The following is a 23,016-nucleotide window of genomic DNA, read 5'->3' on the forward strand; positions in this document are numbered from 1 at the left end:
ATATGTCATTTACTGAGTCGATCTTCCAAGTTATTCCAACTCGATAGTGACCCTGAGGATTGTATCGATAGACAAATGGATTCTGCAGATAATTTCACTAGTTTCCAAGGTTATCAACGGAGATCGATCGTGGCGTGAACACACCATTCAAGCCCCAACCCTTAGTGCAAACTAGGCAAGGCTGTATTCTTGGAATGTCCGTGGAAGCCCTCCAGCGTTGATCTCCCATGATTTTCAGGGCTCTGGGCTCTTTGGGTGTGTTATCAGCATATGCCATGCCTACCTAGGTGGTTTGATGAGCTTGATACAACCCTCACATATCTCCTGAAAGAAGACTCTAGAATAGGAGGTTGCTTTCAAGCTGAATTCCAAGCAAATCAATGTCCTGCAGAATTAACTTTTGAAGTTCTGTGGACTCGTTCGAAGGATTGGTGTCATCGAATCGACTGATCAACTTCCTAAATCTCGGCGCCAAGGTAAGCTGATCGTTCCGCAAAGCTGCCTTTGCATAACTAATATGCACATACCCGGCCCGGGGGAAGGCTCTGGGGGAATGATCGAAATGATCTCATCCCGGGTGTTTTTGAGGCTAATATTATAGCTCGCACCGGATGGACTCCCTATGAATTTCTCCCGGCGTACAGCATCCGGTCTTGAGTATCATCTTCTCGTCTCGTCCCCATTGCCCAGGTACACCTGAGGTCAGGTCCTAGGTGATATCTAGGTAGCCCTAGAGAGTGCTCAAAAGAGGCTAAGGTGGCATAGCTTGAGTTCGATGTCGTCAAAGGTGATGATCCTTCACGGGTATCCGCGATGAAGCCAGTATACAAAGCTCTGCTACTTGCATGCGTAAAAGCATGTTATGCGAGAGCAATGCAACTACTGTTCAGAAGCCAGTTCTAAGGTGCCTACGACGACTTTTTTCTACACAGCGATGAATACGATGAATACGAAGAGCACAATTAAATCTCACAGATGGAAGCAAATCAATTGACAAGACACAAGCAGCCCATTTAAAAGTAAAAGCCGTATCCCAACCGTGTAGACCGATCCCAATGCATAATATGAAAAGGTCCCATTGAACCAGCAGCCATGACCCGATCACATATGAAAAGCAAGAATTCGAATTGCCCCGACCCATGCAAGATGCTAATAATGACAAATACAAAGAGAAAACAAGGATATCTCTGAAACAGCAACGGGAACAAGACTCCCCTCTGTAGGGAGCCGCAAGCAAAGAAGCATAGACATGAAGACAAAGCGTGAGGTTAAGCTGGGCATCAACCAGATGAGCGGGTTCGGGTTTAATGTGGGTTTTCTGTTTTCTGGTTTTATCAAACGCTTCATGCGATGAAGGCGCGGTCCAGCTGGCGCAACGCCCTCGTGTCCTCACCACCGAATCCGATCTTCTCATTAGGAATATCTCGTGGCCCGTCAGCGAAAGAGCTCTGTGCGGGGGCTCCGTTCGAGCTCGTGGCCGGACCACCGGGAGAGGCAGTTGCGGAAAGAGGTGCCAGCGATGCACCGTTCATTAATGAGTTGATGCCAGGAACTGCATTTCCAGCACTCGCCGGGTCGGAGGACTTTGGTGAGACGGCGATCGGGTTGAGAGAGGGCAACGAGGCGGAATGCTCCTGCTTCACCAGGTGAGGACTGTGCGCGTGTCCGTTTGACTGCGCAATGGACTGAACTGGCACGCGCGGTGATGCCATGCGAGGATCAACTAGAGCATGTCCGTAGACCGGTGGGGTGCGTTGCTCGTGAGCGTGTGCTGCGTGGGCGTGGGCTTGGGCCTGAGCATGGGCATGGGCATGTGCGTGAGCGTCGTGTATTGAGCGTGGCGATCGGTTCATGTAGCTTGGTTGTTGTGGCGGTCCAGCTGGAGGTAATGTTGATTCCATATGTGGTCGATCATATGGGCCTGACATCCCATGTGGAGGCGGTGGAAGTCCGCCATGTTGATGGGGTGGAGGCTGGTGATGTGGCGGGCCATAATGATGATGTCCATTGGCACCTACCGGGGGGAGATATGAAGGGCCAGGGCCATATTGAACCGAGACAGTCGGTGGTGTGGCGAGAGGAGTAGGCGGCCAAGCATAGGCAGGCGGGTATGGCTGTGTATGAGTGACGCGCGGGTATGCGCCGAGGGGATGAGGAGTGATGGGGTAAGCAGCGCCTGCCATAGGTCCACGGGTAACGACAGGGAGATTTTGCTGATCATTGACTGTCGATTCGGGATAGAGACCTTTCTGGGGTCGAACATGGCGCAGCGCAGGATCTGAAGTTGGTTGTTGCAAGTTGGCGGCAGAAGGATGGGAACGTGAGTAATAGCTGATCAGATGCAAGTGTTGACCGTTTGATGTCGTGATACTGAAGGATTGTTTCATCAAACCATCTGGCTTGTAACGGTAGCCATCTGGTCCCTCGTCTGTGCCATCGCCCCGGTCATCGTCACTGCCCCGACTCTCAGGAGTCTTGCCTCCTCGAGAGGTAGAGCCCTGAGAAACACTGCCGCCTCCACGTTTGCCTTCCATTTCGCGATAAGTCAAAAAGCTACCGGATACACGACTGGCACTCCATGACTTCCCGTCGGTCCATCGCCGCATACCCGCTTCTCGCTCATCCCATACAAAGACTGAACCGGACCGGATTGATTGTCGCTCTTTCTCTGATAATCGTCTTTGTACACGAGGTAAAAGGCCGATGCGACAAGCCTCGAAAAGAATGATAGCGTCCGCGGGTGTGCGAACGTGTCCGTAATACGTCTCCATCCAAGCTCTCGAGTCAACCGAGGACCCCGGTTGATTTGGTCTGATTGCCAGGTTGAAGGATAGAAGGTTTTTTTAAGGGTTGTGAGTACGAACTGAAGGGGAGTTAGATCTAGAGGAAAAGGAAAAGAGGCGCAAGTGGAGAGAAGGAAAATAGGGTTCAGGTCCAAATATAAAAGGAACCAGGATCCGACTTGGATATGGGGTAGTCTGTAGACCGGCGTGGGTGGGTAAAGGCCGAGCTTTTTACGTCACCCAAGACGGTTAGACCGGCTGAAAGTAATTATTCTTTTTTCTTTTTTCCTTTTCCCTTTTTTTTTTTTTGGAAACAACTTTATCCCAAAATGGAAGAGGGAGAACTTCAGAGATTGATGTGGGCCAAGTGGATTTGAAGGCGTAAGAATGCCGAACAGAGGGAGAGAGCCAAGACTGAAAAGACACAAAGAGATAGAGAGTGGGGGACCTACTTTATGACTCCACAAGGTTTTTGAAGGAATGGCTTAGCTGTTGTCTCGGGAACTTTTATTAAAAAAATGAAAGTGAGGAAGAAAGAGGGAAAGGATGGAAAAGGGCAAAAAAGAGATAGAGAGATCTTTCAGCTAATGCAAGCTTATGAGAAACAATGAAGATATCATAAAAAAAAGAAGGTTAAATAAGGGAAGCGGAGAGAAGAAGAGCGGATCAAGCGATCCAAGCGAAAAGATCGAACGGAACTTGCTAAACGCCGAGATTCCAAGAGAATTATTTAATTTAATTTACTCTATTTACTCTATTTACTTTATTTAAGTTATTTAATTTATTTAGCTTATTTAGTTTACCTTAAGAGAGTAATACTGGAACCTCTTTGAAATCCAAAGTTATGCATGGGAACCTTGGAAGGAGTCTCTATACAAAGGCTTCAATACTGTGTAGCCTAGGTAATTTATGTACAAAAAGTATAACTAAATCTTAACGCCAATCTTTAACTGAAATTCTATTTAAATTTCTTTTTCCCTGTCACGGGGAGTGAAACAGTTTTCCGGATTGGCTAATTCCACGTTTAACTCTTGGCTCGGCTTTACGGGGTTTGAAAAAACCTTGGTAAGCAGTAAGGTTAATTTGGCCCCCTTCAAAGGCCCCATTCCTGATAGATTAAACTAAAACGGATTAAGGGTAGAAGGATCAGCATTAATAGATAGACAATATGTATGGTAATACGGAGTACATACCTAATACATAATTAAAAAATTAAAAAAAAATTAAAAGGTATGTACATAGAAATGTTCTGTGTCAGAAAAGTGGCGCTCTGATCGCAAAAAAAGGTTAGTGCGGAACTCTTAAGCTTAATCCAACACGAGGAGGCCGGCGCTGAACTTTATGTTTGCTCGCTTACAGAGGTCATATCCACCCCCTCCACCGTGGTTTATTTTCATTCTTGGCAAATGGGGGAGAACTTCATTACAGTATATTGTACTTACTCCGTAGTGGACCTTGGGTTATCCTTCAGATGACCGGAGTATCTACGGAGTATGTACATCTTACATAATATAGTTAAAATATAGTTATCTGCATACCAACCTAGGTAGGTATATCACCATCGGACTCTTAATCGGACTTCCGTGAAAAGCTCAATCCAATTGCCTTTCTCGGAGTCTAGTTTATAGTTTTGTTTTCTTACGAAATGAAAGCCCACTTGATTATCGGGATTTAGCACCCAACGAGGAACTAAGGTTAATCTCATATTCATTAATAATAGCCTAAACAGGGTTTGAGCGGTTCCGTCCGATGCGGCCTTATCCAGCATCCTATCCCTTGGCAAATCCCCATACGAGTCATATCCAAACAAGGTTGATCTTAGCGAATCTGGCCCGGAGCATTTTAATTTACATCCGATATCCGATATCTTCTAGGCTAATAATGATAAGAAGCCACAGTGGCCATATCCTCGTGACTCGTACTCGTATCGGGTCCAGTGACGCAGTTGTTCTGATTTTAACTGCGCTGACCGCAAAGCTTGACGAGATCCTAGTCCAGATCAAAGCAATGCAAAGAAAAGAAAATATGGACTAAAAAGATGCAGTGTACACACTCTACGGCGTATGGTGGATCAGACATGACTTCTCTAGGTCTCAAGCCCGTTGATCCCATGTATGTACGTTGTTTGCGCGCGTAAAAGCATGCATAGCGAGAGCTAAAGAAGCCACGTAACATGATCGCCACGGCCAAGCATACGACGGATTACGACTAACTATACTAGCTACGGGTTATGTATTTGTAGAAATTGCCTTCGTATCTGACTTATATTGCTCGTGTTCGACCAAGAATAACAAATAAACATTGGCTTAAATCTAACGTGATTCGCCACAAGCGATCGGCCAAAACATGATTCGACTAAATCATATCCGCTGACATATTGACTCAGCGATAAGGTTAACTGGTCCGAGTCTGCGCTCCGTGCCGTTCATGTTCGCCGTGCAGTTAGCCTTGTACTTAATTAGCCTTGCAGGAGGCCTCGCATTCTAGATCCAATATTAGACCCCTGTACATCGCATGAGGCGTGAAAGGTACTAGAAACATTCGGAAATTGCCACAATAATAGCTCTGGGCAAGCAAATTTAAACTTGTGTTATATCTTCATTGTAATTCAACATGTCACGCACGGGCCGAATAATGCAAGCCAGTGAAAGCGTATCGCCAACAAAATCCCCCGTTGTACAAGAATCACTCTAATAGGGTTCGGCGGAGCTGATTGCTTGGCAGCTGATTTTCTCCTTGGCTTCAGCCCTGATTCGGATTTGGAGTTTAGAAAGCTGGGGGGGCCCATGTGTTTCTATTCTAACAAAAGAGTATGGCACGAGCCGATGTTGTCAGCGTACTTGATACATACATTGTATCGCCTGCATTACATGTCTCACACGGCGCCGTCCTGTGTGACTAGATTATCACTGTGGTGACCTGTTTTTCCATCTACCAGGTCTACGGAGTGTGTAAGGTCGCACCACTTCTTTAATCTAGGTTCAATAGAATAAGAAACAAGGCCTGGGTGACCAAATGGAAGACATAGGGGGAGTGCGTATGATTTAACATGCAAGCTATAAGGATTAGTGGACTAGTACTCCATAGGATTATGCTGTGTTCTTGTGCTGCCACAGTCAAATTTGTTTTGATGGTTAATGATAGGCTCTGGGCAATAATCGAGGTTAACAATCAGACTGGTGCAGCTGATCATTCATGATGTCGAAAAAGGAAGTTGGAATGGTTACATTTCGCCTTGCCAATCTACCTTGGGTTCTCCAATCAATACGATAAAATAAGCATAACCAACAGCACGAATCACCACATGTGTTCCCTTACCTGAAGCATGCAACCATGGATATACTTTGTAATTCGCTTCAATATTAGTGTAGAAGCTCAGGCCTCGACCGAATTTTTTTAAATATTCTGAAGATCGCCTGAATCCACCCCCGACAGCCGTGATCCCGCAAGTCTTGCTACATTAGGATAGTCTGTCTCTCATTTTCCCCAGGTGGAAATTCATCTTCAGTGAGGTATATATCGCCCCCTGTCCACACCTGAGGCATAATAATACCAATGTCCAGATTTGGCTTTTCTAATCAAAGAGACTTCCAGGGCTTGACTACAAACAAAAACAATTGTTGCGTATCGCAAGGTCTATCCGACTATCCGAAGAATTCCTTTCCTAAGTGGATCCAGCTCCACATCTCGCTAACTATATCTCACCTACTGATACACATAGAGTACCCTTGCGGGATAAGCCGACTGTTTTGCCGACCGTGGTTCGTGCGGACCTTCTGCAACTGTATTCGTTAGCTGCTAATCTAATTAATGGTCTCGGATTACCTTCGGATCGAAGATACGGAGCTGAGATATAACTCCGCTACACAGCATTTGCTTTTATGAATAATCTCCGATCCGAGATGCTTAGGTGGCCTTACATTACCCCGGTATGAATGAGAGCCTCAAGTCAGCCAAGGTATTTCTAGATTTGTCCAGAGACAAATTGCATATAAGGCAACATCAAAACAAAATATAAAATGACGTGCTCTTGTATTGTCATGCATTCGTTGCAACCCTGGAATTAAAGGTTGCCAAGAATTAATTTTGTGAAACGTCACACGAGCTTATCTCCACTAGCATAATTAAGGTATCCATTGTCTGGATGAATAGGGAATCTGCTGGAATTAGTTTAAGTGGAATTACTTCTTTTAATTTCATTTCATATATGGTTATGTTTCATTGCATGGGGTCAAAATGGTTTCATTTTATTCTGGTCCAAGTTTGTAATATTGACTTTCAAGGTTTACGATATTCATCACATCCTATAGGGGTCCAAGAAATGGCAGTGCAACAAATGCTGGTGCCTACCCAAGTAAGAAATCATAAATATTTCTAAGGCCAAGAGTTATGAATGCCAAGCATAACTTTAGCTAGACCGATAGAGGCAAATGTCATCGAAGGCTAAAATCCAGTTTTCCCCGAACCATGGAAATCGTGGCAAAACAAATTTATGGTTAATGTGAACTCCGTACCTTTATTTCACTTAACTTTACTTTACTTTACCTAGACATTTCCAAGGTTCCAAATTTGCTTTGACCCAGCTTACATGGACATAAATCCCATGTGGCGTGCATTATTTCGGGGAGTTTCTGAAGCGAATACGAAGATCTAGTACTCCGTACCTACCGTAATATTGGAGTGTAACCTTAACCTGGATCATCAACGGATCAATTACTACCATAATTGGAGATACAAATCACATCTATTTGTAATGTGATACGTCAGGCAGGGATGGTACTGCATGACTCGTACAAGGCGCGCACTGCCCAAACTTCTTTTGCTTATGCTTAACCCTGGTAAGGTTGGGGCCCCTTGCCTGCTGATCCTGGCCCCCTTATTGGCATGGAAGTTGTGCTCGCTTTGTCAAAGTCAAATATATTAATACAAGGCTGTGCACTATGAGGCTGTAATCTTTTCTAATTCTAATCTGATGGAATTTTGTTTTTTTTTGGCATTAACTATACAACCTCTCGCCACAATAAGGAGTGGCAATACAAATCTATAAATCCAAACTGAAACCGGAATGCTCGGCATAAATAAGCGAGATCCGAAACAGTAACTGAGCCAAAATACTCCAAATACTCCAAAGCCCCCCTCGGCGGACCACGTTTTCTCCCGATGGAGCACTTCGTACGCCGAGGCTCAATTCCTTGAAATTTGGTTGCCGTTAAACATCCCGTCTCGCTGTCCTGTTTCCTAATTAGGGTATTGATATGTATCTTTTCCAATTAACCTACGGTACTCCGTACTGCCCCAACTAGTGCCACGCCCCAATTTTTTTACATTCGGTGGGACGCCTCATTTCCAGACTACAGTGCTTGGCTTTGCTTGGGGTCCGGAGCTCCGGTGCATAACTCAGGGATAAGATCTGCCGTACAGGTATACGAGGTATACGCCTGCTACCCCAGCTATGCATGTACGATATCGTCCGGTCTCCGCCGTAGAGCTACTTTTATCGTGAAACGATCGTCTACGTCTGGCGCTCTGCTAATGCAGCAAGATCTGTGCCTTAATTTTATTCCAAGTTAAAACTCGAGCATCCATTTATTTCGTCCGTGCGGTGCTTCTTAACGGTGAATGTCTTGCACTCTAGTTCAGCCCTGTATACGAAGATCAAAAGTATGCAGTAAGCATACATAGATCTCCGACATTCGATATCACTTAATGATGTCCTCTCCCGTGTTTGGTATGAGGGCACTGGACTCGAATGTAATATGTTTCTTCTAGTTACGTAGCATTCCTTCGGGTTTTTAGCGTTGCGCTTTGTTCTGGCTTCGGCTGGTTGTCTAGGATGATCACTTGGCTGAGTCTTGGGACAGGGGCCAGATCCAATAATGCAAAAGGAACAACTACGTCTGTGGATATAACTATAATTTAGTCATCTTTCTTTTCGCCCGAATGCCCGTTCGTTTATGAGCCTTCAGGTCGCAATTTAAAATTAGAATCTCAGGCTAGTTAACAAAACGGGGAAATGGGCATATAAAGGTGGGTAGATCAATAAGCTCTACATATAGCCTCTGCCCTAGTTCTTATATTCCGGCGATCTACGGAGTCCATACTCCGCATGGAGTATGAATTGATAATTTAGTAGACATTTTTTTCTCCTTTCTTTCCCTTGTTTTGTTACTCACGGAACTAGGGGGTACATAACGCCTGTGCGGTATATAGTTTATTCAAGTTGTCTTAGGCCTCATAATTGTGTTATGGTTAAATGAGAGTAATATACAAAGTAAGCTGGGCCGGGCACTACCGGTTAGTATCTGCAAGCCCTTTTATTAGCTTCAGGTGGTAAGAGACTTGTATTCTCACTAGTCAGATTTGGTCACAAAGCGCGACGGAGGCCTCCATTATGCGGAAGTCTGCGGATAAGTGCCCCTGTCTTTGTCCTGTCCGGGAATATGTCGGCGACATTATTGTTGGTGCCATTGGGAATTCAGTATAGCTCCGCGGTTGATAAGGAGGGCTTCGTATATTGTCATAGAGCAAAGCTAGGCCCAGTTATGAGTTACTCGGTGGAGGTCGCTTTTGGGTTGTTTCCAAATTTATTTCTCTCTATCTATTTAGCTTTCATGCATATTATATTACAAATCTAAACACCAGATGATACCTCTGATAAGCCTCAGCAATCAGCGCGACCGAAGTATCGCGGGAAGGATACGATATCCCGAACGCTGGAGACACCAGTCAAATATCCCAGGAATCGATCGAATCCGAGCCCAAAGCCTCCATGGGGAGCAGAGCCCCAGCGTCGGAGGTCAGCATACCATTGGAGGTGGCTCAGGTCCTCGTCGGGGGTGAGATGAGGATATAGCGACTCGCCTGGAGCTGGACCACCAGATTCAGGAATTTGTCGGGGCTTGATCAGACCGTGCTCACGCATGTTCTGGATGAGGTTTGGCAGACGATGCTCGCGCAGGGAACCCCCGGCTACTTCGCTGACTTCGGGGAGGAGCAGATCGAAACATGCCACTGTCTCCCCGGGTGTGTTGCTGTCGTCAGAGACCTGCGAAGGGGCCATGTAGAACGGCTTGACGGATTTCGGGTAGTCCGTCACAAAGACAGGACGCCCTTGATGAAGAACCTCGACGATATACTTTTCATGCTCAAGTTGTAGACCTCCATTCCATGTCGGGGCATGCTCAAATGATGCTCCGTCTTCGGCGACAGCACGCTGGAGCATCTCCACTGCTTGGGTGTATGGGACGCGGTGCCATTTTGGCCCATCCATTAGATCCGTCCATCTTTGCCGTAGAGATCCCGTCTCCTCGGCGCTAGTTTCCTGGCCTGGCTCGCCAGACCGCTTGGCCGACAAGATCTCCTGGCCCACAGGAGTATTATATAAACGACGCGTCAGATCGCGTAGCAGATGTTCCACTAACCCAGTAAGCGAGTCAAGATCGGACATGAAATTGACCTCAGCTTCGAGCATGTAGAACTCGCTGAGATGGCGCGGTGTATCGCTCTTCTCCGCCCGGAACACTGGTGTCAATGTCCAAACATTACCCAGCTCTGCCGCATAAGCTTCAAGGTGAAGCTGCGACGATACAGTGAGGTATTTTGGCGATCGGAAGAAATGCTCGTTCTCGGTGCTGGGTGTAGCGGCACCACGTGGTGCCAATGTGAACGTCTCACCTGCGCCTTCGCAGTCCGAGGACGTTATAAGGGGAGGCTGAACTTGTGTAAAAGCTCCGTCCGGATGAGAGTGGAAGACATTGCCAAGTTGGAACATGCACTCAGATCGGAAGCGCGAAAGGAGAGAATTGAAGGGTGTTCGAATGCGGAGGTGGGGGATCTGGCGCAGGAAGTCGGGGCTGTGGTACTTCTTCTGGATCGGAAACGTCTGCAACCATATATATCATGGTTAGGGTGAGGTCTGACGACAGCTCGGGGAAGCTCTTGGGCTCACCTCTGGGTCCGATGCGCCTACAACCTTCACATCGGTTGTTTGGAGCTCATGGGTTTGCTCTTTGCCCGGTGGGCAAGCTTTCCATATGCCCGATATTTCGATCGCGGTTCCAGTCGACAAACTAGAAAAAAAGGCGCTCGGGTTAGTCTTCGTTGACAAACAGGTCGGTAATCACAGCTCCCGCGCGGTCAAACGTACTCTGCTGCTTGCGCAGGTTTCAGAAATGCCTGGAGTGGCTCCACGGTCGAGCCATCGGTTATTTCTGCAAACGCAAAGCGTTTCTGCTTCCGTACAGACCGAACGAACCCATTCACTTTAATTTCTTGGTCCTCGAAGCTGCAGACTCCGCCATTCTTGCTAGCTTGGAGGATCTGCGCGCATCGCACGATAGATGGACGAGCATTAATTGAGCTATTGGTAAGCCTGCCCACAGATGTGGCGAAGGTCCGCCGCCATATCTGCATTGCTGAAGGTACTGTGGGTTGAATGATCGGAGAGTTCGGAGATTGCGGCCAGGAAACTTATCGGCGTTGATGTCGGTCCGATTAGCATTCTCACCTGGCCAGCATTTACTGACATTATTACCATTAATTGTCTCGGTTCATAGCGTTAGATGTTGTGTTGGTAGCATTGTTTATTTCGAATGAATATTTACGTCGAACTAAATATGTCGTAGACTATAATCTCGCTGTTATGTTCTTACGTCCTATACAATAGCTTATATATATAACCGGCCAGTCCTACCAACTTATACACTTTCACACTTGATACCCAAATCATATAACAAGAATATTTAAGATAGATAATAGAAGAAAGACCACTCAAAAGGTATATATATATAGTATATTGAGGGATCGAAACATACTCAGCAAGTCATTAAAGCAAAGTTGGATTTCAACACTATCACGATTAAATAATATCACAAGAGTTCCAGTCAAGCTAAGCTGCGGCCAAAGGAATGACTGGGCCGTTAGACGACCCTGAATAAAAAAAGCAAGCAAATATTCCATGCCTCATTGAGAAGGCCGCCGTTCATAAACCTGTCTTTCCTCTTCAATCATATCAATCGCATCCATGAGGACACCATCTACAATAGCTGCATACACAGCCATCCTCGCCCGTCCGCCCTCCTGTCCAGCCCCGTATCCCATGTCGATAAGAGCAGAAACACATCGTTCGATTGCCTCATTATCAGACTCAGGAACACTGGCATCAAGTGTACTAGAGAGTCCGGCCCTCGTCGTAACTTCCGCCGTGGTATCTTCCACTGGGAAACTTCCAGGAATTTGTTCGTGAGAAGATGCAGCACTTCGCTCTCGCCTGGACAGACGCGCCCATGTGTCTGTTTCAGCAGGACCATGCGATCTATCCCCAGGACGACGCATACTTGCGGAATGCCTGAGGGGATGATGACGGCCAGTCTCCGCAGGGTGCAAATGCTTTGGTTTATGAGTTTTGTGCTCAGTGGCTCGGCGCTTCAAGTTGGCCGCATGATGGGGGTCGTTAAGACCTACCACTGGGCGCACAGCCTCTTTGGGATCGGAAGCTGGCTGAGATTGACCAAACCCCTTCGGGGTAGGATGCACGGGTAAAATGTGAGTGGAGAGTCCCTGGCGGTGTTTGGAGTTCTTGGGTGATTGACTATGCAAAACACCAGTCATAGGCTCTGGTCCACGGCGTTCCTGCCGATTTGCAAGAAGCTGGGCCTCCCATTGAGACACGGGTGGGAAACGAGACTCCGTGTTCGAATACGAGGAAACACTCTGACCGCTCAACTGTGCACTTGTCTCGGGTAAAAGCGAGGGAAAACGTGCGCTGAATGCAGGGTCGTCGCTTGGAGAGTCAAGTAGTGCGGATGATGCTGTCTGGGGTGGGCCAGAACCAGTATCTTGCGTGAGATCTACGAAACTGACAGATTTTCTGCGATTATCTGTTTTGTCAGGCTGGGATGGGGTCTTTTGTGACCCGACAGCAAGCGGGGACGCAGAGGGTCCCAATGTGGTACTGTTTCGTTCAGAGCGAGCATTGCTTACACCGCTCATATCAGCCCGAGGACCGTTTGCCTGAGTATCATGTGCGGTTGTAGCGGTATTGGGTGAAATCTGCGCCGGACGCACACTTTCAATGGCGGGATGATACATAGGCTCCAGGTTTATCGAGTGGCCGTCAATGACAGCACCTTGTAATGCCTCCATTGCAGCCAAAGCCGGATAATCCGAAGGGAAATTAACGTAGCCAAAGCCTGCATGCCTTCCTGATGTGGTATCGAGTGGGAGATCCACCTTAACGAGGAATCCCTTGGCAGCAAACACATCCTGTATCATCTTGTCGGTAACCTTGAAACCAACATTCCCAATGAACAAGGATTTAGTTGTTGAACTGTTTTTCGATTCTTGAGACTTTACTTGTGATGCTTGTCTAGCATTCAACGGGGCATTGAACGCAGGAGGAAGCGGAGGCGCAGGAGGCCCTTGGGGCCAGTAATTGAAATTCGGCAGCGATGCCGACGGTAGAGGACAGAGAGGAGGGGGTGCGTTGTAAGTTTGGAATGGATTCCATGATGGAGCAGGCCATGAGGGAGGTGCCCAATGATTTATATGAGCGGGTATAGGTTGACGACCATGATGGCTTTGGATGGGGGGTACTCCTGCTTGTGCAGTATGAGATGGGTTCGATTGGCCTGGGCCTCCTGTTGATTTCTCATTTGTGGCTGTGCCTGAAGGATCTGCGTCTGGGTTTCGGGAATACACAGTGCCAGGAGCCGCAGATCCATTGCTTGCGGCAGTGTTAAAGAACGGTCCTGGTGGTCCAGGGGTTGGCACCTCGGAAGTCGAGTTCGACGTAGGGGCTGTTGACCTAGCGCGCCCAAACTCGCTTTCAAATGCGGCAAATAATGTTCTTCCGACTTCGTTGAGTTCGGAGGCCATCGTGCGAAGGCCATCAGCGGCATTCTCAGCGACAGGTCTTCCTGCTTGGAAGGCATCTTCTGCCATTTGCCTTCCGCCATCTGGGAGATTATTGAAAGCGGTTCTTAGGTGAGCCTCAACAGTGGCAAGTAGTGTCCGCAGTGATGATTCCACATTCTCAGGCAGAGATCTCTGTGCAGCCTCAAATTGTCTCTGAGCATTCTGGAGTTGTCGCTGTAGCTCAGGAATTTTTGATCTCCATTCAGATTGTACCATAGTAGCGCCGTTGATCAGCTGGTCTAGAACCTGTGCCGCTAGAATCTCAACAGGATGAGGGGATCGTCCTGAGTTTGTGTTGGCTGATGGTTCAGTAGTCGGTGGCGAGTCAGGTTGAGGTACTCTACTCTCCGAAGACTCAGCAGCATTCAGCATCTCTGCTAGCTCGGCCTCAAATGCTTCCATGAAAGGCCGAGGTTGATCCCCAGAGACAGGTGGCGAGCTCGTAATACGAGGAACTGATACTTCATGTTGCTCTTCGAGGACAATAGCCTTGGGGGTAGCTTGCGTGTCGTACTTCTCATCAGCCGTGCCTTGTTTTGGAACCTTGTCTTCAAATCGCTCCCACAACTCGGTCACGGAGTTTGATCGACGAATATCAAATATGTGCATCGGACTGATGTCATCGGGAGAAAGCTCGACGGATTCAAGCTGTGCATTAAGGTCTAGGGGCTCCTCAAGGCGCTGAGAGAGCTCGAGAGCGGATCCAACCTAAAGAAAAGGGTAAGATTTTGACCTCGGCATGATAGATAGCAGACTGTTGTGAACTTACGGTGATTGTTTCGTCATCATCATCGTCATCCATATAAGTCAACCTGGCGCGGGGATGGTTTGACGCTAAATCATCGTAATCTGTAGCAGAGATCTGGACCACCCCTGAAGAAGTACGAGAATCGGCAGGCTGCTCAGGTTGGTGAGCGGGTACCCGAAGGTTTCTGATTTGGAAGGGCTTCAACATGGAGAAGATGCACTGTGAGCCCTGTAGATCAGGACCACAAACAGGTGGGGCGTTACAGAAGTGAAAACAAAAAAGGATAAACTAGAGTAGAGTTGATAAAGATCTGAAATGGTTTGGAATTATGATGCCTTTGGGGCTAGTTTGAAGATGGGGGTATAAACGGGGAAAAAGATCACGAGATTCATATGTTGCTGCCTGTGGCAACACCTTCAAATTTTCAAGTTTGGATCTTCCAGAGGCAAGAATGATAATTAAAAAGTTCAAGGAATTCAAGTAAAAAAAAAAATACATGGGAGTTTCAGGCAACAGGATAAGAGAACATGATGAAGCTCTCCGGAGTATCCCCGCTCCGATCACATGATACTATATTTTCGCCTGGAATTCTAGGCGTCAACTCTGAATGTTCCTTTTGAATTCAATGGGCAATGAATAATATGAGAATTATGTCCACATAACGTCTCCCAATGTCTGCACGACCGTGTCCAGTCTTTTTATCTACCTGCAGCTCTCATTTCGACGATAATACCAATGGCTGGTCCATTGGAGACGGTACATCGCATGAACGCCCCCGAAACCTAACATTCCGACAACTTCGATATCACGTCGCGCCGCTCGAATCCCCATAGAAATCAATGGCGACTCCAAAGTCTGCGCCATTGCAGAATCCAGCCGATCGCAACGTGAACAACGTCGTATTGGGCGATATCTTGTTCAAGCCGTGGAACCAATCCATCTACCCCGAAGACCTCGTCGCCAAAGACGCCGATCGACTCTACGTCTGTCGCTGGTGCTTTCGATACTCATGCGACGGGGATCTGTTTGAGCAACATAAACGCGCCTGCGAGCATCGCATAACCCCACCAGGCACGAAAGTCTACGACCATGGTGGGTATGCAGTGTGGGAGGTTGATGGGCAGAACCATAAACTTTTCGGACAGAACTTGTCTCTTTTTGCGAAACTCTTCCTCGACCACAAGACAGTATTTTTCGATGTCGCAACCTTCCTGTACTACATCCTCACTTTCACCGACCCGGATGACTCCGGCAGCTACTACGTGCTCGGTTTCTTTTCAAAAGAGAAACTCTCATGGGACGCGAACAATCTTGCCTGTATTCTGATCTTCCCGCCTTACCAACACAAGCAGCTTGGGAAGTTGTTGATGGGGGTCAGCTACAAGCTCAGTGGATGGGACTCCAATGGTGGGTGCATCGGTGGACCAGAGAAGCCACTGAGTGAGCTGGGCCACAAAAGCTATGTCCGTTTTTGGGCCGAACGGATTGCCCGATTCTTGCTCCGCGGCAAACCTAGCGGTAGCTCCATTGAAACCGACCAACAGAAGCCCAGCTCAACCCCGAAAGGCTCCCGTAAGAGACCCTTGCGCGAGACCATTACCGTTGAAGAACTCGGCCTGGGAACTGGTATGTTGACCGAGGACGTGATCACTGCACTCAAGAGCATGGGGCTATTTGAACCTCAGGCTAGCCCGAAAAAACGTAAATCCACCCGTACAGCTGTGAATGACAATGCCACCCCACCAGGTCAGATGGTCACCATTTGCAAATCTGATGTGTGGGAGTGGGCTCAAACACACCATCTCTCCCTAGACGATCCAGTCAGGGAAGAAGGGTTTGAGGGACTTTGGCCCCCCGATATTGTGTCTGATGGGGACGGCCAAAGCGTTGCCTCAGAAGAAGACTGATTCTCCCAATGAGACAGCTCCCAAGTTTATGTACGATAGTGCTGATTACGGTATTTTCATTTAACGACGACAATGAGAAGCAACGTGAAGTTTGTGTATTTTTGAATAGATTGGCTCTTGGCCCCCTATTTTGTGAGGGAATCAAGTCTTTAACCCTTTTAAACTTTACATGGACCGCCTGATTTCGTAAATGAGAAGCATTACTCTTCCTGACCACTGGGGCCACCGGCACCGGATTTGCTCATCTGCCGAGCCTTCAGTAGCTCATCGCACAGAAGGAGGTTGGATGCGATGCCTGTGCTGGAAGCGACGCAGTTCCGCAGAACACGGAATGAATCGAAGACACCCTCTTGAACGGGATCCATAGGTTCGCCAGTGACCAAATCCAAACCGACAACGTTACCATCAGTTGCCTCATCGTGCAGAGCAGCCAGAGAATCCTGGATATCGTGGCCTGAGTTGGCAGCAAGAGTCTTAGGGATGATCAGAAGGGCATCAGCGAACGCACCAACACCCCACTTGGCCTTACCCTTGACGGTCTTGGTGAAGGCCTGGGACTGCAGGTGTGCAGCACAGGCGACTTGGAATGCACCGGCTCCGGGAATGACACAGCCATCGACAATGGTGTTGTATACGGAACGCAAGCCATCACGAACGGCATCCTTAACCTGGGTGATGGTGTGTCCATTAGGACCCTTAATGAGGATAGTCACAGACTTAGGATCCTTGACCTCTTCAATAAAAGTGAACTTCTCCTCACCAAGCTGGTGCTCGTAGACCAGACCAGCCCACCCAAGAACTTCCGGAGACAAATCTTCAACACTGTTCTGAGCAGTTCCACCACAGACAAGCTGCAGACGCTCCATGTTTCTGCGCTTGGCACGTCGCAGAGCGAAAATGCCGTTCTTGACAAGAACATCCAAGCTGAGGGGATCGATACCCTTCTGGTTGATGACAACGAATCCCTTGTTGGGGTCGTTTCCACAAACCTCCTTCTTGAGGTCCACAATCTTCTGCAGCTTCGCATCCACGAACTTGCGCTCGCTGTCAACCAGCTTATCTCTCTGCTCGGCGTTGGAATAGTAGAATCCGGAGTTAATTTCCGACTTCTCGTACTCCAGACTGACGTTCAATGTCAGAATGAAAGCGTTCTCAACCCGCTTGGGCATGTCGGGGTGTCTGGCACCGTGGTCCAGGGCAAGACCACGAATAAGCTGGGTATCAGATGAAGACCGGTGCTGCATTGTCATAATTTCAACCATGTGCAAATCGGGCTTCTCGGGGGCTCTGTGGATGGCGAGCACGGCATCGACGATGTCGGGGGTAAGCTTCTCAGCGAGAGCACCGTTAAGCTTGGTGGAGAGGGAGGTACGGGCGACGGAAAGCAACAGCTCTCGGTCAATGGGACGCTCGAGCTTGAAGTTTTCAAGGAACTGTAGGTAATACGTTAGATCCATCTCGAGACCCGACTTTCAATCTCCATTACATACTTTCAAGGCCTCGGTCTTGGCAATCTCGTAGCCATCAGTGATGACACGGGGGTGGAGACCCTCAGAGATGTGACGCTCCGCTTGCTTCAAAAGCTCTCCCACCAGCAAAACGACAGATGTTGTTCCATCACCAGTAATATCATCTTGTGCCGTCGCAGCGCGAGCGATCATAACCTTTCCATTTCGTCAGCAACATATAGGAGGCTCTGGAGGCAATTCCATCTTACCGCCGTGGGGTTTTGAATTTGCTGTTAAATGTTAGCTTACAAGCTCGAGGTCCTGGGATTCTGGGGGCAGAACGAACCATCTCCCGCAACAAAACATTTCCATCCTTGGTCAATTTGATCTATCATAGCAAGCCTGTATCAGAAAAGGGATGTTTCGTGCCGTTCGAGAGGAATCGGGGATTGCATACTGCGCCTGCACCATCAACCAGCCTAAGTTTTGTCAGCTCCATTGCCTTTGTATGTGGGGTGTATTCGTAGAAAACTCACATCTTGAGAGTTCCCGAAGGACCCAAGTTGGACTTGAGAACATCCTGGAGACCTTCACCGGCACCGATGTTCACCTTCAAGGCCTCTCCTCTCCGCTGCGTGAAATGTTAGTGTGCGGGCATATCATTGAGGGGCCATCTGGGAATATTTTCCTTACCCTCGACTCCGCCTTCGGGTTAAGTAGTTGAGTTGCAGACATCTCCCAGGTAATGAATGACAGGGTATCACGTCCAATAACTCAAAAATATTAAATTAAAGGGATGGTAGAGCGCTTGTTCCACGTCAGGTCCGCGGCCAAAAAGCCCACATTCGAGCATGCTCTATGTTCACGTGACTGTATCAACGGAACGGATAAACACATGCTCCGAGGTCTACCGTCATACCTCCGGTTCGGTGCCTTAGGATTCGCACTAGCGGCGAGAAAAAAAATTGTCCATTTCCAGCCGTCGCCAACCTCACCAGCAATCCATCGAATTGAACTTTTCGAAGTTTTCTGGCCGGTGTTGCAAGTTTTTATCATTATTCTGTGATTGACCTTGTATTGGTCCTAACACGATGGCCGATTTCCTACTTTTCGAGGGCCCTATGGGTTACTCGCTTTTCAAGGTCGCCCATCAGGGTGACTCTGTCGGCAATGCCTTGAAGGAAGTCCAGGAGGGCGTCAATGACCTTGCCAAGTTCGGAAAGATGGTCGAGCTTTCGAGTTTCCTGCCCTTCGAGTACGCTTCATCAGTCTATATGAAAAGGTTTTCATGACCCACTAACATTTTTTAGGAACAACAAGCAGGCTCTTGGAGAAATCAACGACATCTCCGAAGGTGTCGCATCCGAGACTCTCATTTCTTTCCTTGAATTGAACCTCCCCAAGCCGAACAAGAAGAAGAAGGTGATCCTGGGTCTTGCCGACAAGGCTCTGGCAGGAAGCATCAAGTCCGCTTTCTCATTCGTCGAATGTGAGACTGGTGATACCAGCGAGGTCGTTCAGGACCTTCTCCGTGGTATCCGTCTCCACGCTGGCAAGCTCCTCAAGCAGCTGCGCGATGGTGATATGGACACTGCCCAGCTCGGTCTTGGTCACGCTTACTCCCGTGCTAAGGTAAAGTTCTCCGTCCAGCGTGACGACAACCACATCATCCAGGCTATCGCCATTCTGGATCAGCTCGACAAGGCCATCAACACCTTCTCCATGCGTGTTCGCGAATGGTACTCGTGGCACTTCCCCGAGCTCGTCAAGATTGTCTCCGACAACCAGCGTTACGCCGAGCTCGCCCTTTTCATTAAGGACAAGCAGGCCCTGACCAACGAAAGCCTGCACGACATTGCCGCCCTTGTTGAAGATGACGAGGCTGTTGCCCAGAGCATTATTGATGCTGCTAAGACTAGTATGGGTCAAGAGATCTCCGAGGCTGACATGGAGAACGTTGTCGCTTTCGCCGAGCGCGTTGTCAAGCTCGCCAAGTACCGCAAGTCTCTCTACGCTTACCTTGTCGCTAAGATGAGCGTCGTCGCGCCTAACCTTGCTGCCCTGATCGGTGAAGTCGTCGGCGCCCGTCTGATCTCTCACGCCGGTAGCTTGACCAACCTCTCCAAGTACCCCGCCTCTACTGTTCAGATTCTTGGTGCTGAGAAGGCTCTTTTCCGTGCCCTGAAGACCAAGGGAAACACCCCCAAGTACGGCCTGCTGTACCACTCTTCCTTCATCGGCCGCGCTGGCCCCAAGAACAAGGGCAGAATCTCCCGTTTCCTTGCCAACAAGTGTTCCATTGCTTCCCGCATTGACAACTTCTCCGAGTCCCCTAACACCAAGTTCGGTGAGGCCCTGAAGAGCCAGGTTGAGGAGCGCTTGGAATTCTACGCCTCTGGCACTGCCCCTACCAAGAACGAGGTCGCCATGGTATGTTGAGCTCTAGTTACCCTATTAAATGGATAAATAAATATTAATAATCTACAGAAAAACGCCATGGATGCCGTCCTTGCTGACCTTGATGTCGAGGGCGACCAGAGCGATGCTGATATGGAGGATGCTGAAGCCGCCGAGGCCAAGGTGGAAAAGAAGGAGAAGAAGGAGAAGAAAGAAAAGAAGGAGAAGAAGGAAAAGAAGGAGAAGAGAAAGTCCGTGGGTGGTGACGAGGAGTCCGACAAGAAGAAGAAGCGCAAGCACGATACGGATGCCGAGCCCTCCAAGAAGAAGCAAAAGGCCTAGATGTGCAAATTGTTTGGACTTGGGAGTCTTTGTCATGGCGTTAGGTTTTGCTTTTGTCTTCATGACTCGATTGGTACGGCTTGCAGGTATTTGTAAATTATTACCAGGCCCTTTGCCTCAGCAGCTCTGACTATCGCTGCTCTGATATTTTTCAATTAAGTGTTTTAAGTTGTTCATCATGTGGCACTGTATATAGAGTAAGGGGGTTTCAGATTCAAAGAAACCTATTTTTATTCCTTGCAGAACAGAACCAACAATAATCCCTTGATGCATGGGCCTGTTTAGTGGCGATCATTTGTACCCCACGTCTGATTCAATGCCGAATGTCCCAAGACCAAAACCCCTCTCAGCCTTGACCTCCGCGCTTCGCAAGCTATCCAGAATGAATACCTTAGTTTCCTGAGAACAACTTGGTGGTGGATACCCTATTTATTTACAAATGAGATCCATCGGGTTGCTCGGTGACGTCCCCACTACGTCCGTTTTCAGTATGATGCCGATGAGCTTACCGTCATCTTTCTCTCCCAAGCGCAAACGAGAGCCCTCAGAATCAGACTTCTATAGCCCCTCGGCCTCACCCATATCGATAGCCTCTATCGACAGTTTTCAAGAGGTTCCATTTCGGGACGAGGACGAGCTGGAAAGCTACAGTCCTCGCGCTGCAGTGGCCGGACGATTCGGAGAGTTGGCCATCTGTGGCGACCTTTTTTCGGACCCCGGAGATTTGACTGGCAACTCACAGCGAGGATCTCTGGTTCTACCGGCGCAGAAAGCATGCGAGCCTGAAAGTCACGAGCTCAAGAATATGCCTGAAGCCCTACCGGCCACTAGCAGCGAACCTGGTGACCGCCCAGCTCTGCGATTCGAGCCGCCCGCATCACAGGATCCGACCTCCTTGCCGACTTCCTTGCCCATTTCTCCCTCAAAGAAGAAGTCTGCAACTTTCTGTCGCAAACAGTTGAATCCGTCATCGCCGTCTAAACGCAAGCAACGACTATCCCCCCTCTTGCGGACACTCCGTCTGAAGAAGACCCACTTGTATGGCATGACTCGGAAATAACAGGCCACGACCCATCCGACCCAACGGATGATGGATATGGGATCAACGGTATAGGCTTTAAGCCCACCGCTTCAATTGCGTGGGAAAGATCACAGAAGCGACAAAAGCAAGTGGCAGAATGGAAGAATCGCGAAGCCCGGGAGGCTCGTGAAAAACGACGCGAAAGGAGAAGGGATGGAGTTGAGCTAGACAAATTGCATGGCATAAACAAAGGTGCCGTTCATAAGCGCGTGAAATTCAATCTCTAGCGGAGCAGGCATGGCTGCGCAACATGCAGCCACATTTTGGATATCTTTACTTCGGCGTTTTTCTCATGAAGGGGAGGCATATGGGCGGGTTTTTCTTCTTTATTTTTCTTTTGGACAAATGGGAGGGCCCAACGATGATTGGGCGGACAATATGAACTTTGTAGAGAGCTATGATACACAGAGATGACTTATGACATGACGTCGCTCACCACTTGATCCGTTGATCGGAATACATATACAGTTTTCGGAACACCTCATGAACTCCATGACTCCTTTTCATGAACCAACAGCACTACCAGAACTTGTAGTTGGAGGGATTGGTCCAACTCTTGCTCTTCTTTTCCTGCTCAGCAAGACGCGCGCGCAATGCCGCTTCCTCCTCTGCCGTATCCTTCTCACGTTGTTTCTTGGCCTTCAATTGGTTCATCAAATCGAGCGCTTCTGCCATGCCACTCAATTCGTTATTTCGTCGCCAGCGGCAGTATTCATATGACGCCAAGGAACTGATCGCAAACATGCCAACAGCCCAGTTTCCTGCAGACCACAGATAGTACCGTCCTACATGCACATATTAGATCATGAGTCCAGTTTTCCAATGTCGAAAGATTGCTGCTATACCTTTAACTAAACCTCGTAGACCACCAACTCCAAATCCGACACCAATGCCAGTCAACAAGGATTCCCGAGCACATGGTCTTTTGTGAAGGGTGGTCATTTCAGAGACCGGGAATGTTCCAATAATCTCGGAGTATGGCACATCCTTAGGATTCTTGCCTCGGGGCTTATAGGTTGCTTGGGCGAGCGCGTTCGCGGGTTCTTCGGGGTTTCCGAAGGCATCCCATAGCTTTCCAGTTTGTGACTGAGACGGATTGTGTTTCGGTTTCTGCGAATCGGCTAGATCATTGGGGATTTGTGTGTTGCTACCAGCCTGTAGAGCAGAGCTGGGGTCTCGTGAGTCTTCCGACATCGTTGTGTAGAGTAAAATGCTTCCAGACTTCCACTTGCTGTCTTCATCACTATTGAAGAAGATCACCAATATCGGAGGAATAGATAATCCAGAATCCTAAAATGGGTGGTTATTCCGAACAGCTGACTAACTTCTTCGACGCGCGTGGGCGGTACGCGAACGCGTCGGGACTATCGAAATCCATTTGATTATAGCAGATTGT

The 23,016-nt window shown here is 48.3% G+C and overlaps 8 protein-coding genes across 8 annotated transcripts; 3 read left to right on the forward strand and 5 right to left on the reverse strand.

The window, feature by feature from the left end:
• Positions 1 to 1,343: 1,343 nt before the first annotated feature.
• On the reverse strand, positions 1,344 to 2,771 carry N7517_002292 (camp independent regulatory protein; the record flags this gene model as incomplete). The annotated part of the gene is made up of 1 exon (XM_056720022.1): positions 1,344 to 2,771. The coding sequence occupies one exon, from the start codon at positions 2,769 to 2,771 to the stop codon at positions 1,344 to 1,346; it is 1,428 nt and encodes a 475-aa protein (XP_056584157.1).
• Positions 2,772 to 9,444: 6,673 nt separating this feature from the next.
• On the reverse strand, positions 9,445 to 11,195 carry N7517_002293 (asparagine--tRNA ligase SLM5; the record flags this gene model as incomplete). The annotated part of the gene is made up of 3 exons (XM_056720023.1): positions 9,445 to 10,665; positions 10,732 to 10,852; positions 10,930 to 11,195. The coding sequence occupies 3 exons, from the start codon at positions 11,193 to 11,195 to the stop codon at positions 9,445 to 9,447; spliced, it is 1,608 nt and encodes a 535-aa protein (XP_056584158.1).
• Positions 11,196 to 11,744: 549 nt separating this feature from the next.
• Positions 11,745 to 14,652, reverse strand: N7517_002294 (RNA-binding protein; the record flags this gene model as incomplete). Its single annotated transcript, XM_056720024.1, has 2 exons — positions 11,745 to 14,405; positions 14,467 to 14,652. The coding sequence occupies 2 exons, from the start codon at positions 14,650 to 14,652 to the stop codon at positions 11,745 to 11,747; spliced, it is 2,847 nt and encodes a 948-aa protein (XP_056584159.1).
• A 632-nt stretch (positions 14,653 to 15,284) lies between these two features.
• N7517_002295 (putative histone acetyltransferase (MysT1)) lies at positions 15,285 to 16,352 on the forward strand (the record flags this gene model as incomplete). The annotated part of the gene is made up of 1 exon (XM_056720025.1): positions 15,285 to 16,352. One exon carries the CDS (start codon positions 15,285 to 15,287, stop codon positions 16,350 to 16,352), a length of 1,068 nt encoding a protein of 355 aa, XP_056584160.1.
• Positions 16,353 to 16,552: 200 nt separating this feature from the next.
• On the reverse strand, positions 16,553 to 18,610 carry N7517_002296 (chaperonin-containing T-complex subunit CCT6; the record flags this gene model as incomplete). The annotated part of the gene is made up of 7 exons (XM_056720026.1): positions 18,494 to 18,610; positions 18,337 to 18,431; positions 18,258 to 18,279; positions 18,147 to 18,188; positions 18,070 to 18,090; positions 17,843 to 18,016; positions 16,553 to 17,785 (listed from the first exon to the last, which is right to left on the reverse strand). Exons 1-7 carry the CDS (start codon positions 18,533 to 18,535, stop codon positions 16,553 to 16,555), a joined length of 1,629 nt encoding a protein of 542 aa, XP_056584161.1. The 5' UTR covers positions 18,536 to 18,610.
• Positions 18,611 to 18,824: 214 nt separating this feature from the next.
• Positions 18,825 to 20,539, forward strand: sik1 (snoRNP complex protein NOP56; the record flags this gene model as incomplete). The annotated part of the gene is made up of 3 exons (XM_056720027.1): positions 18,825 to 19,055; positions 19,111 to 20,230; positions 20,288 to 20,539. Exons 1-3 carry the CDS (start codon positions 18,892 to 18,894, stop codon positions 20,537 to 20,539), a joined length of 1,536 nt encoding a protein of 511 aa, XP_056584162.1. The 5' UTR covers positions 18,825 to 18,891.
• A 439-nt stretch (positions 20,540 to 20,978) lies between these two features.
• Positions 20,979 to 21,847, forward strand: N7517_002298 (uncharacterized protein; the record flags this gene model as incomplete). Its single annotated transcript, XM_056720028.1, has 2 exons — positions 20,979 to 21,558; positions 21,603 to 21,847. The coding sequence occupies 2 exons, from the start codon at positions 20,979 to 20,981 to the stop codon at positions 21,845 to 21,847; spliced, it is 825 nt and encodes a 274-aa protein (XP_056584163.1).
• A 292-nt stretch (positions 21,848 to 22,139) lies between these two features.
• Positions 22,140 to 22,814, reverse strand: N7517_002299 (Cytochrome oxidase biogenesis protein Cox20 subunit; the record flags this gene model as incomplete). The annotated part of the gene is made up of 2 exons (XM_056720029.1): positions 22,140 to 22,405; positions 22,466 to 22,814. 2 exons carry the CDS (start codon positions 22,812 to 22,814, stop codon positions 22,140 to 22,142), a joined length of 615 nt encoding a protein of 204 aa, XP_056584164.1.
• Positions 22,815 to 23,016: the final 202 nt, after the last annotated feature.

This window comes from Penicillium concentricum (genome assembly GCF_028827145.1).
Source record: "Penicillium concentricum strain IBT 3081 chromosome Unknown utg000001l_segment0_segment0, whole genome shotgun sequence".
Taxonomy (NCBI): domain Eukaryota; kingdom Fungi; phylum Ascomycota; class Eurotiomycetes; order Eurotiales; family Aspergillaceae; genus Penicillium; species Penicillium concentricum.